Source organism: Ranitomeya variabilis, chromosome 3 (genome assembly GCF_051348905.1).
Source record: "Ranitomeya variabilis isolate aRanVar5 chromosome 3, aRanVar5.hap1, whole genome shotgun sequence".
Classification (NCBI taxonomy): domain Eukaryota; kingdom Metazoa; phylum Chordata; class Amphibia; order Anura; family Dendrobatidae; genus Ranitomeya; species Ranitomeya variabilis.
In genome coordinates, this window is record NC_135234.1 from 787,232,124 (window position 1) to 787,248,760 (window position 16,637).

At 45.6% G+C, this 16,637-nt stretch overlaps 1 protein-coding gene across 3 annotated transcripts in view; it reads right to left on the minus strand.

Annotated features, from left to right (window-relative positions):
- The window catches only part of LOC143817529 (aldehyde dehydrogenase family 3 member B1-like), a 333,041-nt gene that overhangs the window by 255,840 nt on the left and 60,564 nt on the right, over positions 1-16,637 (minus strand). For all 3 annotated transcript variants that reach the window (XM_077299016.1, XM_077299017.1, XM_077299018.1), the window contains exon 3: positions 16,285-16,395. In XM_077299016.1, the coding sequence (XP_077155131.1) occupies positions 16,285-16,395 (111 nt within the window). The remainder of the gene's footprint in view (positions 1-16,284; positions 16,396-16,637) is intronic.

Here is a 16,637-nt window from a genome sequence, read left to right on the forward strand (position 1 = left end):
AGGAGGCTGTATATCCTGTCTCAGTGTCTGTGTCATTGCTTTGCCTTGTACCTGTCTGTCTGCCCTCCAGGAGGCAGAATATCCTGGTCCCTGAGTCTTTGTTCTTATACCTTGTCTTGTTCCATTACCTTGTCTGAACTTTGTCCTACCTTTGTCTCCTTGTCTGTGGCTTCTTTCCCTGTTGTCTTTCCTTATGTCCTCTGTTTGCTTATGCTTCGCACTCTTGCGGCTCTGCCTGCTCTGCACCCTTGTGACTTTAACCTAACAGTCTATCCTTTAAGGTAGCCGAAAAACATGAAGAGATCCAAGATACTACTAAAATAAGGCTTTATTAGTGGGAATTATATCCAATACCATAGTGCACAAGCACCTAAACATGAAGTGGGGACATGCTAAACAGCACTTTTTACAATGTAAGACAGACGGTAGCACCAAAATATAAGTCAGGTACACACCATTTTATATTGCATAAGTATACATATATTAACATCAATACATAAAGTGTACAAGAGCAACCGCCATATCTACCTGTGACTTGGCCCAGCGTCCCACCTCACCCCAACGCGCGTTTCGCAATTGGCTTCTTCCGGGGGCGTGTCTGGGGCAGGGAAGTGCAGAGTTTTTATTGTGCATAAGCACCAATCAGCCAGGGCGCCTGAAACATGTGACCGCACGTATTGTTAGATAGCGTTCGGCACTAGTCGGCGCATGCGTCCTCTGTGTCTACATCCTAAACAAGGTCACTTCCGGACCTGCGCTCAATGGAACGCTTGCTGGAACGCAAGCGGTCCAGTATAGAGCGCGATCAGCAGTGAATAGGACGGAGAGAGGCGCATGCGCACTGCCTTAGAACTATTTAACCTGTAAGGAATAGAATAAGAACCGGGGAGGGGAATGCCGTATTGAGAGGGGCGTTTTATAACTTCCATATAAAGTTAATTCAATGACCGTGCAGAAAGTGCCATGTGCCAGTGCGAATAAAAGTGCCGTTATACTGAAATACTACAGTGCTCTAATATATTCTTCAATTAAAAACCGTATCGTATGTAACATTATTTAAAAAGTGATTTATTGCCAAAAATTATATAATAATTACATAATATCCGTGAAATATATAAAGTGACAAGTGCCAGCAAAAATATATATAATATATTAATAAAGTGCCTAAATTTAAATACATAATTAGGAACCCATAATAAGTCCCCATATAAAACTAATTCACTATTAAGTGACATCATAATTCTACCAATATCCTAACTATCAATCAAAAAATCCCCCTTCCCATTTTTATCCGACCCATACAATGGGTCCATAGGTATATAAAAAACTGTACGATTAAAACAACTTCTATTTAAAGTGCATACTTTCAAGGTCCTCATATACAGTCTATTAATTATTATAATACAAGTAAGATCCCAATAATCCCCCACTTCCTTAGCAATCCCCTATCCCTCTTAGTCAAACCATCTACTAGACCCCAATGGATATCATTGAGAGCAACATAATGACACAGAGCGAAATTAGCGGACAAGACATATACATAGAATCCCCTTGGAGAGTATATGGAAACACTGTTTAATAAAATACAGTTCCTTCAAGGTATTCAGTTCCTAAACGTGACCCAATGTCCGCTTCCAATTCTTCCACCCTTATCCAGCTCCCCATATCCAGAGGGTAATGGATGGTATCATTCCTATACCTCCTTCCACAGGTAAGATAAAAAAGATAACAGACAGAGATCACATGTTCCTATAAATCAATAAAACACATGTTAAAATCTTTAGAAACATAACATTTAATTATTAAGAATATTAAAACACCAAAAAAACCATACCCTATCCCATAAAAGAATGTCTCTCCAGAAATATTACATCTTTATAAAAGGATGTTTTTTTTATAAGAATTTAAATTTAAATTTGAACAGACTACAAAAATGAGGCGAACCCTAAATTCTCATTAAGGCCCTGTGGGGTCATTGTTCCCAACCTATAGATCCACTTGCTCTCCAATTGGGCCAGGGTCCTGCCTACGTCACCACCCCGTATATTGATGTTGATCTGATCAATGCACTTAATTTTCAGGCCTCTCGCTTGTCCCTCATGATACCTTTTGAAATGCCTGGGTAAGGTCTTCAATGTCGTTTCATCCTCCACCGTTCTTGCTTTGCTGATATCTCTGGCGTGCTCCCTTGTTCTAACTTTAAGTTCCCTGGTGGTTAGTCCAACATAGAACTTACCACAGGGGCACTGAGCCTGATAGATGACTCCCCGCGAGCTACAGTTCAAATTTTTTCTAATATCGTATATTTTTGATCCGTCAAAATTACAAAAATTAGTCGCTCTAATAAGGTTGAGACATCCCTTGCATAGTCCACATGGGAAGAAACCCTTACGTTCCCCCCCCCCCCACAGGCCTTGAAGGTCCTGAATTTGGGGCTTCATAATGACTCTTGACCAAGCAGACTCGTCTCACCTTAAATCAACAATCAGGGGAATCCCTATAGGACAATTCCTACGTCTCAGGAGGATATGTTCAGAGGACAGATCATTTGAACATCAAGCTACGGACCTAGCTCGGAGATTTACAGCAAGAGGATATAGCTCTCGATGCATAAAAAGAGGATATATGAGAGCTAAGAGGTCTACCCGGAATGATCTGTTGTACAAGAATACAAAAGGAAGTAGGAAGGAAGAGGAGAATCAGGTGAGATTTATCTCGACGTATAATTGTTAATGGTAGGGCCTAACAAACATTATCCGGAAACACTGGGAGGTGTTAATGGTAGATCCTGTTTTGAAACGGGCATTACCCCCCACTCCATCCTTTGTGGCTAGACGTTCACCTAACCTTAAAGATGCCCTGGTCAAGAGTCATTATGAAGCCCCAAATTCAGGACCTTCAAGGCCTGTGGGGGGGGAACGTAAGGGTTTCTTCCCATGTGGACTATGCAAGGGATGTCTCAACCTTATTAGAGCGACTAATTTTTGTAATTTTGACGGATCAAAAATATACGATATTAGAAAAAATTTGAACTGTAGCTCGCGGGGAGTCATCTATCAGGCTCAGTGCCCCTGTGGTAAGTTCTATGTTGGACTAACCACCAGGGAACTTAAAGTTAGAACAAGGGAGCACGCCAGAGATATCAGCAAAGCAAGAACGGTGGAGGATGAAACGACATTGAAGACCTTACCCAGGCATTTCAAAAGGTATCATGAGGGACAAGCGAGAGGCCTGAAAATTAAGTGCATTGATCAGATCAACATCAATATACGGGGTGGTGACGTAGGCAGGACCCTGGCCCAATTGGAGAGCAAGTGGATCTATAGGTTGGGAACAGTGACCCCACAGGGCCTTAATGAGAATTTAGGGTTCGCCTCATTTTTGTAGTCTGTTCAAATTTAAATTTAAATTCTTATAAAAAAACATCCTTTTATAAAGATGTAATATTTCTGGAGAGACATTCTTTTATGGGATAGGGTATGGTTTTTTTGGTGTTTTAATATTCTTAATAATTAAATGTTATGTTTCTAAAGATTTTAACATGTGTTTTATTGATTTATAGGAACATGTGATCTCTGTCTGTTATCTTTTTTATCTTACCTGTGGAAGGAGGTATAGGAATGATACCATCCATTACCCTCTGGATATGGGGAGCTGGATAAGGGTGGAAGAATTGGAAGCGGACATTGGGTCACGTTTAGGAACTGAATACCTTGAAGGAACTGTATTTTATTAAACAGTGTTTCCATATACTCTCCAAGGGGATTCTATGTATATGTCTCGTCCGCTAATTTCGCTCTGTGTCATTATGTTGCTCTCAATGATATCCCTTGGGGTCTAGTAGATGGTTTGACTAAGAGGGATAGGGGATTGCTAAGGAAGTGGGGGATTATTGGGATCTTACTTGTATTATAATAATTAATAGACTGTAAATGAGGACCTTGAAAGTATGCACTTTAAATAGAAGTTGTTTTAATCGTACAGTTTTTTATATACCTATGGACCCATTGTATGGGTCGGATAAAAATGGGAAGGGGGATTTTTTGATTGATAGTTAGGATATTGGTAGAATTATGATGTCACTTAATAGTGAATTAGTTTTATATGGGGACTTATTATGGGTTCCTAATTATGTATTTAAATTTAGGCACTTTATTAATATATTATATATATTTTTGCTGGCACTTGTCACTTTATATATTTCACGGATATTATGTAATTATTATATAATTTTTGGCAATAAATCACTTTTTAAATAATGTTACATACGATACGGTTTTTAATTGAAGAATATATTAGAGCACTGTAGTATTTCAGTATAACGGCACTTTTATTCGCACTGGCACATGGCACTTTCTGCACGGTCATTGAATTAACTTTATATGGAAGTTATAAAACGCCCCTCTCAATACGGCATTCCCCTCCCCGGTTCTTATTCTATTCCTTACAGGTTAAATAGTTCTAAGGCAGTGCGCATGCGCCTCTCTCCGTCCTATTCACTGCTGATCGCGCTCTATACTGGACCGCTTGCGTTCCAGCAAGCGTTCCATTGAGCGCAGGTCCGGAAGTGACCTTGTTTAGGATGTAGACACAGAGGACGCATGCGCCGACTAGTGCCGAACGCTATCTAACAATACGTGCGGTCACATGTTTCAGGCGCCCTGGCTGATTGGTGCTTATGCACAATAAAAACTCTGCACTTCCCTGCCCCAGACACGCCCCCGGAAGAAGCCAATTGCGAAACGCGCGTTGGGGTGAGGTGGGACGCTGGGCCAAGTCACAGGTAGATATGGCGGTTGCTCTTGTACACTTTATGTATTGATGTTAATATATGTATACTTATGCAATATAAAATGGTGTGTACCTGACTTATATTTTGGTGCTACCGTCTGTCTTACATTGTAAAAAGTGCTGTTTAGCATGTCCCCACTTCATGTTTAGGTGCTTGTGCACTATGGTATTGGATATAATTCCCACTAATAAAGCCTTATTTTAGTAGTATCTTGGATCTCTTCATGTTTTTCGGCTACCTTAAAGGATAGACTGTTAGGTTTGAGTATATGTTTAGAAGTGCCAGTTTAATTATGAGGACATAGAGTGTTTACCCTTGTGACTTTGCCTGTGCTCTGCTCTCTTGCAGCTTTACCTCTGCTCCACACTCCTGCGGTTCTGCTCCGTCCTACCCTGCTCCGCTCCTGCAGAAATCTCTTGCTGCAGCTCCCCTCTGCATTCCTTGCGGTTCCGCTCAGCTTAGCTTCTGTTGCTGCTCTATCTCTTGCTGCTCTACCACTCCTATCCGCAGCCTTGCAGTTCTCTTCCTGTGTGAACAGGCCCAACCTGTTCCTTCATACTTCATTCCTTCCTGCTTGTTTCCTTACCTGCACCTACTGTGTGAACAGGTCTCAACCTGTTCCTTCATACTTCATATCCATACCTGCACCTCCTGTGTGAACAGGTCCCTACTTGTTCCTTCATACACCACACCAACCTGCCCTGTGTCTCTGCCGTTCCTGCCAGCCCCGTGTCTCTGCCTTTCCTGCCAGCCCTGTGTCTCTGCCGTTCCTGCCAGTCCTGTGTCTCTGCCAGCCCTGTGTCTCAGCTGAGCCAGCCTACTTGTCCTAGTTTCAGCCATGCTTATCTGCCAGTCCTGCCTGATGCCCGCACCTGGTCCTGGTGCTCCTGTTTCCCAAGTGGGATCAGCAGCCACAGCCAGACACCACCCTGGAGTAGCACCTGGCAGCTGCCTGCCGCACAAGCCTGACCTCACCATCAGAGGCTCCAGTGAAGACCAAGGCAGCTGTCATAGTCACGCCCCTTCCAGGGTAGTCTGGTTCGTGGCACAGTGGAGCCACAAACCGCCCGAGCTCACGCCCACCAGTCAGGGCGTGAGCGTGACAGTAGGCAAGGAAATCTGTCCTGAGTCATAGTGGTGAGCTGAGATGGGCGAACATGGGTGCCCTGAATCATGGTGGTGGTGATCTGGAGGCAGGCGAGCACAATTGTCCTGGGTCATGGTAATGAGCTGAGAAAAGGAGAGCAAAGCTGTCCTTGGTCATGGATTGGAGCTGAGAGCAGGCAAGCACAACTCTCCTGGAGAGCTGTGGTCAGTTGAGCACAGCTGACCTGGGTCATGGTGCTGAACAGGGATCAGGCAAGCACTGCTATTCTAGGTCTTGATGGTGGGCTGGGGACAGCTGTCATGGGTCATGGGGTAAGGTAGGGACAGATGACCATAGCTATTCTAGGTCATGGGGGTGATCTGAAAGTAGGTGAGCACAGTTGTCTTGGGTGTTATGATCCGGTGGTAGGATCACCAAACTGACCTGATAGATAAACCTGAATAGTAGGACAAGCTCCGGGAATGTGGGAACTATACCTGTTGTGAACTCTGTTTTTGGGCTCCCTCTTGTGGTCACAAGTGGTACTGTGTGAGTGCTGTCTTTGGGCTCCCTCTGGTGGCTCTTTGTGTCATTCTGCAGGTCTGAGGCTGGATCAGCTGTCTCGTTATCTGTTAGCTGGTTTCCTATTTAGCTCACCTGGACTATCAGTTGTTGCCTGCTGTCGATGTATTCAGTGCTATTTTGATCTTTCCTGAATTCCTTCGTTATCAGTCTCGCCAAGAGAAGCTAAGTTTCTGTTTGGTTATTTTTTGCTCATCAGTGTTCAATATGTTTCTTGGTTATTTATTGGTCCTTGTCCAGCTTGCTAATATGTGATTTCCTTGCTTGCTGGTAGCCCTAGGGGGCTGAGTTTCTCCCCTCACACCGTTAGTTGGTGTGGGGGTTCTTGTATTCTCAGCGTGGATATTTTGTATAGGGTTTTTTACTGACCGCACAGTTCCCTGCCTGTCTTCTGCTATCTAGTATTAGTGGGCCTCATTTGCTGAATCTGTTTTCATTTCTACGTTTTGTATTTTCCCCTTACCTCACCGTTATTATTTGTTGGGGGCTTCCTATATCTTTGGGGTCATTTCTCTGAGGCAAGTGAGGTCTTACTTTCTCTATAGGGGTAGCAAGTTTCTCAGGCTGCGTCGAGACATCCAGGAATTTAGGCACGTTCACCGGCTACATTTAGTGTGTTTGGTTAGGATCAGGTTTTGCGGTCAGTCCAGTTACCACCTCCCTAGAGCTTGTTCTATGTTCAGTAACTTAGCTAGTCCTATCTGTGATCCTCAGCCATTAAGGATCATAACATATACCGACCGCAATCCTGATCCTATCCACACACACTAAAGGCAGCCGTTGAGCGTTACCTAAAAACCTAGACGCCTCTTCACAGCCTGAGAAACTAGCTACCCCTAGAGAGAAAGCAAAGCCTCACTTGCCTCAGAGAAATGACCCCAAAGTTTAGACAGACCCCCACAAATAATAACGGTGAGTTAAGGGGAAAATACAAACGTAGGAATGAAAAACAGGTTTAAGCAAATGAGGCCCGCTAACACTAAATAGACAGAAGATAGCAGGGATCTGTGCGGTCGGTACAAAAACTATCAAAAACTATCCACGCAGAAAGTACAAGAACCCCCACACCGACTCACGATGTGAGGGGCGCACTCTGCTCCCCAGAGCTACCAGCAAGCGAAAAATCACATATAAGCAAGCTGGACTGAACAAATCATATACTGAGAAACATTTTCAAGGAAACAATGAGCAAAAAGAACTAGCAAGACTTAGCTTCTCAGAAATAGACAGGTCACCAGGAAAATCCAGGAGAGGTCAGAACCAGTACTGAATACAACGACAGCAGGCAACAAATAAAGGTCCAGGTGGAGTTAAATAGGAACCAGCATAGCAGGAAATGAGGCAGCTGAGCCCAGCTCCAGACCTGCAGTATCGCTAAAGGCCACCAGAGGGAACCCAGACGGAATTCACAACAGTACCCCCCCTTGAGGAGGGGTCACCGAACCCTCACCAGAGCCCCAAGGCCGATCAGGACGAGCCGAATGAAAGGCACGAACCAAATCGGCCGCATGGACATCAGAGGCGACAACCCAGGAATTATCCTGCTGACCATAGCCCTTCCAATTAACTAAGTACTGAAGCTTCCGTCTCGAAACACGAGAATCCAAGATCTTCTCCACCACATACTCTAATTCTCCCTCAACCAAGACCGGAGCAGGAGGGTCAACAGAAGGAACCACAGGCACCACATATCTCCGCAACAATGACCTATGGAACACATTGTGAATGGCAAATGATGCTGGGAGGTCCAAACGAAATGACACAGGGTTGAGGATTTCCAAAATCTTATAAGGACCGATGAAACGAGGCTTGAACTTAGGAGAGGAAACCTTCATCGGAACATAACGAGAAGACAACCATACCAGATCCCCCACACGAAGTCGGGGACCCACACAGCGACGGCGGTTAGCAAAGCGCTGAGCCTTCTCTTGTGACAACGTCAAATTATCCACCACGTGGTTCCAAATCTGCTGCAACCTATCCACCACAGAATCCACCCCAGGACAGTCAGAAGGCTCAACCTGACCCGAGGAAAAACGAGGATGAAAACCAGAATTGCAATAAAAAGGCGAAACCAAAGTAGCAGAACTAGCCCGATTATTGAGGGCGAACTCAGCCAATGGCAAAAAAGTCACCCAATCATCCTGATCCGCAGAAACAAAACATCTCAGATAAGTCTCCAAGGTCTGATTAGTTTGTTCGGTTTGGCCATTCGTCTGAGGATGGAAGGCCGATGAAAAAGATAATTCAATGCCCATCTTAGCACAAAAGGACCGCCAAAATCTGGACACAAACTGGGATCCTCTGTCAGACACAATATTCTCAGGAATACCATGCAAACGAACCACATTCTGAAAAAACAGTGGAACCAAATCGGAGGAGGAAGGCAGCTTAGGCAAGGGCACCAAATGGACCATTTTAGAAAAACGATCACAAACCACCCAGATAACAGACATCTTCTGAGAGACTGGAAGATCCGAAATAAAATCCATGGAAATATGCGTCCAGGGCCTCTTCGGGACAGGTAAAGGCAAAAGCAGTCCACTGGCATGAGAACAGCAAGGCTTGGCCTGAGCACAAATCCCACAGGACTGCACAAAGGAACGCACATCCCGCGACAAGGAAGGCCACCAAAAGGACCTAGCCACCAAATCCCTGGTACCAAAAATCCCAGGATGACCCGCCAACACCGAAGAATGAACCTCGGAAATGACTCTACTGGTCCATCTATCCGGGACAAACAGTCTCTCCGGTGGACAACGGTCTGGTCTATTGGCCTGAAATTCCTGCAGTACCCGTCGTAAATCAGGGGAGATGGCAGACAAAATCACCCCCTCTCTGAGGACACCAGCCGGTTCAGAAACTCCCGGAGAGTCAGGCACAAAGCTCCTAGAAAGAGCATCAGCCTTCACGTTCTTCGAACCCGGAAGGTATGAAACCACGAAATCGAAACGGGAGAAGAACAGCGACCATCGAGCCTGTCTAGGATTTAGCCGTTTAGCAGACTCGAGATAAGTCAAATTCTTGTGATCCGTCAAGACCACCACACGATGTTTGGCTCCCTCAAGCCAATGTCGCCACTCCTCAAATGCCCATTTCATTGCCAACAACTCCCGATTACCAACATCATAATTCCGCTCAGCAGGCAAAAACTTTCTTGAAAAGAAAGCACATGGCCTCATGACAGAGCCATCAGAGCTTCTCTGTGACAAGACAGCCCCAGCTCCAATCTCAGAAGCATCAACCTCGACCTGGAAGGGCAGAGAGACATCCGGCTGACGCAAGACAGGAGCCGAAGAGAACCGACGTTTGAGCTCCTGAAAGGCCTCCACGGCCGCAGGAGACCAATTCGTCACATCAGAACCCTTCTTGGTCAAATCCGTCAAAGGCTTAACCACACTGGAAAAATTAGTGATGAAGCGACGGTAAAAATTAGCAAAACCCAAGAACTTCTGAAGACTCTTTACCGATGTAGGTTGAGTCCAGTCATAAATAGCCTGGACCTTGACTGGATCCATCTCAATGGTAGAAGGAGAAAAAATAAAGCCCAAAAAGGAAACCTTCTGGACTCCGAAGAGACATTTAGAGCCCTTCACAAACAAGGCATTGGCTCGCAGGACCTGAAATACCATCCTGACCTGCTTCACATGAGATTCCCAATCATCAGAAAAGACCAAAATATCATCCAGGTACACAATCATAAACCTATCCAGATATTCTCGGAAGATGTCGTGCATGAAGGACTGGAACACAGAAGGGCATTAGAAAGCCCAAAAGGCATCACCAAGTACTCAAAATGGCCTTCGGGCGTATTGAATGCTGTTATCCATTCATCGCCCTGCTTTATACGCACAAGATTATACGCTCCACGAAGATCTATCTTGGTGAACCAACTGGCCCCCCTAATCCGAGCAAACAGATCGGACAACAGTGGCAAAGGATACTGAAATTTGATCGTGATGTTATTTAGAAGGCGATAATCTATACAGGGTCTCAGAGAACCATCCTTCTTGGCCACAAAAAAGAACCCCGCACCCAAAGGGGACGAGGACGGGCGAATATGCCCCTTCTCCAAAGACTCCTTGATATAACTCCGCATAGCGGCATATTCTGGTACAGACAATTTAAAAAGTCGTCCCTTAGGGAACTTACTACCAGGAATCAAATTTATGGCGCAATCACAATCCCTATGAGGAGGTAGGGCACTGGACTTGGGCTCATCAAATACATCCTGGTAGTCCGACAAAAATTCAGGGACTTCAGAAGGAGTAGAAGAAGCAATAGGCAACCCCAACTTGACACAGACATTGCTTTCCAATCCAAGACTGGATTATGAGCCTGCAGCCAAGGCAGACCTAACACGACAACATCATGCAAATTATGTAACACAAGAAAGCGAATCACCTCCTGATGTGCAGGAGTCATGCACATGGTCACTTGAGCCCAGTACTGAGGTTTATTCTTGGCCAATGGCGTGGCATCAATTCCCTTTAGTGGAATAGGGAATTGCAAAGGCTCCAAGATAAAACCACAGTGCCTGGCAAAAGACAAATCCATCAAATTCAGGGCAGCACCTGAATCCACAAAAGCCATAACTGAGTAGGATGACAGAGAGCAAATCAAAGTAAGAGACAAAATGAATTTAGGCTGTACAGTACCAATGGTGACAGACTTAGTGAAGTTTTTTATGCGCTTAGAACAATCTGAGATAACATGAGCAGAATCACCACAGTAAAAGCACAACCCATTCTGACGTCTGTGATTGTGCCGTTCAATTCTGGTCAGAATCCTGTCACATTGCATAGACTCAGGCTTCTGCTAAGAAAATACCGCCAGATGGTGCACTGGTTTGCGCTCCCGTAAGCGGGATCAATCTGAATGGCCAAAGACATTGACTCATTCAGACCCGCAGGCGTGGGGAACCCCACCATAACATCCTTAATGGCTTCAGAAAGACCCTTTCTGAAAATCGCTGCCAGGGCACACTCATTCCATTGAGTGAGCACAGACCATTTCCTAAACTTCTGACAGAAAACCTCTGCTTCATCCTGACCCTGGGAGAGAGCCAGCAAAACCTTTTCTGCTTGGTCTACCAGATTAGGTTCCTCATAAAGCACTCCAAGCGCCAGAAAAAACGCATCCACATTTTGCAATGCAGGATCTCCCGGCGCCAGAGAGAATGCCCAATCTTGAGGGTCACCACGCAACAAAGAAATAATAATTTTAACTTGCTGAACCGGATCACCAGAGGAACGAGGTCTCAGAGAAAGGAATAATTTGCAATTATTTTTAAAGTTCAAAAACCTAGATCTGTCTCCGGAGAACAGCTCAGGAATAGGTATCTTAGGCTCTGACATAGGACTGCGGACTACATAATCCTGAATGCCTTGTACCCTAGCAGTGAGATGATCCACACTAGAAGACAGACTCTGAAGGTCCATAGCTGCAGCTGAATTCTGAACCACCCAGAGATTAAGGGGAGGAGAGAGGCTAGACACACTGCAGAGGAAAAAAAAAAAAATGAACTCAGGATTTCTCTTATCCCTCTTTTGCGATGCATTAACTCTTTACGGGCCTGCTGTACTGTTATGATCTGGTGGTAGGATCACCAAACTGACTTGATAGATAAACCTGAATAGTAGGACAAGCTCCGGGAATGTGGGAACTATACCGACCGCAATCCTGATCCTATCCACACACACTAAAGGCAGCCGTGGAGCGTTACCTAAAAACCTAGACGCCTCTTCACAGCCTGAGAAACTAGCTACCCCTAGAGAGAAAGCAAAGCCTCACTTGCCTCAGAGAAATGACCCCAAAGTTTAGACAGACCCCCACAAATAATAACGGTGAGTTAAGGGGAAAATACAAACGTAGGAATGAAAAACAGGTTTAAGCAAATGAGGCCCGCTAACACTAAATAGACAGAAGATAGCAGGGATCTGTGCGGTCGGTACAAAAACAAATGTGAGGGGCGCACTCTGCTCCCCAGAGCTACCAGCAAGCGAAAAATCACATATAAGCAAGCTGGACTGAACAAATCATATACTGAGAAACATTTTCAAGGAAACAATGAGCAAAAAGAACTAGCAAGACTTAGCTTCTCAGAAATAGACAGGTCACCAGGAAAATCCAGGAGAGGTCAGAACCAGTACTGAATACAACGACAGCAGGCAACAAATAAAGGTCCAGGTGGAGTTAAATAGGAACCAGCATAGCAGGATATGAGGCAGCTGAGCCCAGCTCCAGACCCGCAGTATCGCTAAAGGCCACCAGAGGGAACCCAGACGGAATTCACAACACTTGGGTCATGGTGGTGAGCTAGGGAAGAAGATCATAGCTGTCCTGGGTCATGGTTGTGAGCTGGGGGAAAGGTGAGCAAAGCTGTCCAGTGTCATGGTGGATTTTTGTTTAAATCCTCCTGATATTCACCGTGTGATTTTCAGCATTACCACCCACCATGCCCACTGTCATAGGCAGAATGCCATTTCTACAAGTAAGCTTATTAAGAACTTCACTAGATATTCAGCTTGCAGTGTGCACACCTTGATTCAGTGCAAGCCTATAGATAACCCACTGTGTGCTGCAGTTCTTTTTGGCCTCTCATTATAATTTGGCTACCAACCTAACAGTCCAAAACAGAGCAGCAGGTTAGTGATGACCCCATTGTATGTACAGATGCTAAACTGTTGTCTATACTGGGAAACACGACACTTGTCCTCGACCTTTTGTCAGAGCATACATTTTCCTTTATTGAGTACGCATCCCTTCCTTGGTCTGGTACTGACAACTAGTGATATATGACTACCTCATGTCAGCTATTATGGAGTCATTCAACAGACCTATTACACCACCCTGATCTCCTCACTATCCAACAACCCCAAGAAACTTTTTCACACCTTTCACTCCTTCCTCAGGCCAATAGCACAAGACCCTATCACAGACATTTGTGCTGATGACCTGGCCTCCCACTTTATAGAGAAAATAGACAATATCTGTCAGGAAATCCGCTCCCAGACACCAAGTGCAATGACTCCCATCCCTCCCTGCATCTCCCCTGGCTCACTCTCCACATTCAATCCCATCACAGAAGAAGAAGTCTCCAAGCTCCTCTCCTCTTCCCGTCCGACTACATGCACCACCGACCCCATTCCCTCACACCTCCTCCAGTCTCTCTCCAGTCGTCACAACTCACCTAACTACAATCTTTAATCTCTCCCTCTCCTCTGGCATTTTCCCCTCCTCCTTCAAACACTCTATCATTACTCCATTACTAAAGAAACCCGCCTTCGACCCATCCTGCACAAACAACTACAGACCGGTCTCCAATCTCCGCTTCATCTCGAAACTCCTGGAGCGCCTGATCTACTCCCGCCTTACCAGTTACCTCTCCACTCATTCCCTCCTAGACCCTTCACAGTCCGGTTTCCGCCCATTATATTCGATAGAAACTGCACTCATCAAGGTGACCAATGACCTTCTGACAGCAAAATGTAACGGTGACCACTCTCTGATCATTCTTCTCGACCTTTCTGCAGCTTTCGACACTGTTGACCACCCTCTCCTACTCTCTAGGCTCCAGTCACTAGGCATTAAGGACACTGCTCTCTCCTGGTTCTCCTCCTACCTTTCTGACCGCTCGCTCCTTCAGTGTTCTGTTCTCTGGTTCCACTTCATCTCCTCTTCCTCTCACTGTTGGGTTACCTCAGGGCTCAGTCCTTGGCCCCCTTCTCTTCTCCCTCTACATGGCCCCAATTGGACGGACCATCAGCAGATTTGGCTTTCAGTACCATCTTTATGCCGATGACACACAACTATACACGTCATCCCCTGACCTTACTCCTGCTGTGCTACAGAACGCCACTGACTGTCTGTCTGCAGTCTCCAACATCATGTCTGCTCTCTATCTGAAACTCAACCTCTCCATAACTGAACTTCTTCTGCTCCCGCCTTCTACTAACCTCCCTAAATCTGACATTTCCCTCTCCATGGGTGGCACCATAATAACACCCCGGCAGCAGGCACGCTGCTCTCTGGGTGTTTTGTTTGACTCTGATCTCTCCTTCACCTCCCATATACAATCTCTTGCCCGCTCGTGCCGCTTACACCTAAAGAACATCTCTAGAATTCGCCCTTTTCTCACCATGGAGACAATAAAAACCCCACTGTCGCCCTAATCCACTCCCGCCTGGACTACTGCAATGCTCTATTATTTGGCTTCCCCCTTACTCGACTTTCCCCTCTCCAGTCCATCCTTAATGCAGCAGCCAGTTTTGTCCATCTAGCTAATCGTTACTCAGATGCATCCGCTCTTCGCCAGTCATTACACTGGCTGCCCATTCATTACAGCATACAATTCAAAGTACTTGTTCTCACCCACAAAGCTCTCCACAGTGCGGCCCCCTTACATCTCCTCCCTCATTTCTGGCTATCGGCCTCGCCGACCGCTGCGCTCTGCAAATGACTTTCGACTAACCTCTGCACTAATCCGTACCTCCCACTCCCGTCTCCAAGACTTCTCCCGCGCTGTGCCAATCCTGTGGAATGCTCTACCCCAAGATATTAGGACCATCCACAATTTGCATAGATTTAGGCGCTCGCTCAAAACACATTTGTTCAGAGCGGCCTACCACGTTCACTAATCAAATTAATCAAAGTCATTTTATGTTTGTGTGTAGCCCATTCACTATCTCCATCTATCCCCCACCCCCTGAAGATGGCTGGACCATCATTGTAGATACATCATTGTAAATACACACCTGTACTTTGTATCTCCCCACCTCATTGTAGATTGTAAGCTCTCACGAGCAGGGGCTGCTTATTTTGCTTTATTATTGTATTGTTAACATTGTTACTTATGACTTGTGTTTGAAACTGTTAAACTGTAAAGCGCTGCGGAATATGTTGGCGCTATATAAATAAAGATTATTATTATTATTATTATTATTATTATTATGGAGGCAGTGATCTCCATCCGTGGCAACTCAAACTAGAAAGGTAAATCTTGTTTTGTAGTTATGAAGGACCGCGTGACCAGAAGGGCACTGGTAAGTGGAGCTGGTTGTGGGCTGGGTGGATATATAAAACATCTTCTACCAATGAAGTCTTCAGTCTGCCCTGGACAAAATCCTGAGCACTACTCAATTTTAGCCAAAATTATCAAATTATCCCGACTACCTTGCAGCGAATCCTCAAAAGCAGCATTGAGGAAATTATACTGCAATACTAAACAGTGTAGCAGAAATTCCAGCTCTGGTATAAGATAAAACATAAATTTGATGCTACAACATGAAGGACATTTTGCAGCATTTCCGAGACCCCCTGTCCTATACCTCCATTGGCCTCTGCCTGCTCCTCCTCCCGATGCCTCTGTCCTTCTAGTGCCAGGTCCCTCTGCCTCCCTCCCCCTCGCTTCAGGCCTCATTGTCCCCCTCCTCCCATGCCTCTCTGTCCCCCTCTGCCTTCCTCCGGGTCCCTCTGTCTCCCTCTTCTTTCCCCCAGGCCTCTCTGTCGCTCTTTCATGTCCATCACGCCCCTTTGTTCCCTCCTCCCTCTAGACTCTTCTGTCCTCCTCCTCCCTCCAGACCACTTTGTCCTCCTTCTCCCTCCAGAATATTCTCATCCCATCTTGTTTTATCTGCCCCATCATCCTGCACCCTCTATCTTCTAGCACCTTTTCCCCGTGAGGGCCTATCTCTCCACGTCATTTGCCCACAGTGTGGACATGTACTAGATGAGAACTGCCGTTGATGTTGGCCTGATTACAGTAGGTGGCTCATATACTGTGGTGTCATAGCACCCACTTGCCGTAATGTTGTGGACTCACCAAGTTCTTCGACACGTACTCATCCTTCATCCAGGAGCTCAGGTTGTTTAGTGCCAGGTTAATCTCACTTTTCAGTATACTCAGCTCAGAAATCTCCACCTCAAATGGCGGCTGCAAAATGAGAAACAACATTGAGAAGATCAGTCCCGGGGGCCACAGCTGTATAAAGGTTCTCCTCTACTTATACACAGGGGACCTTCTACAGATACATAGGGATCCCTGTACATATACGCAAAGTCCCCACTACATGCACACAGGAGCCCCTCTACATATACACAGAGGCCCCCGCACATATACACAAGGACCTCACTACATATTTACACAGGGGCACAACTACAAATACACAGGGGCCC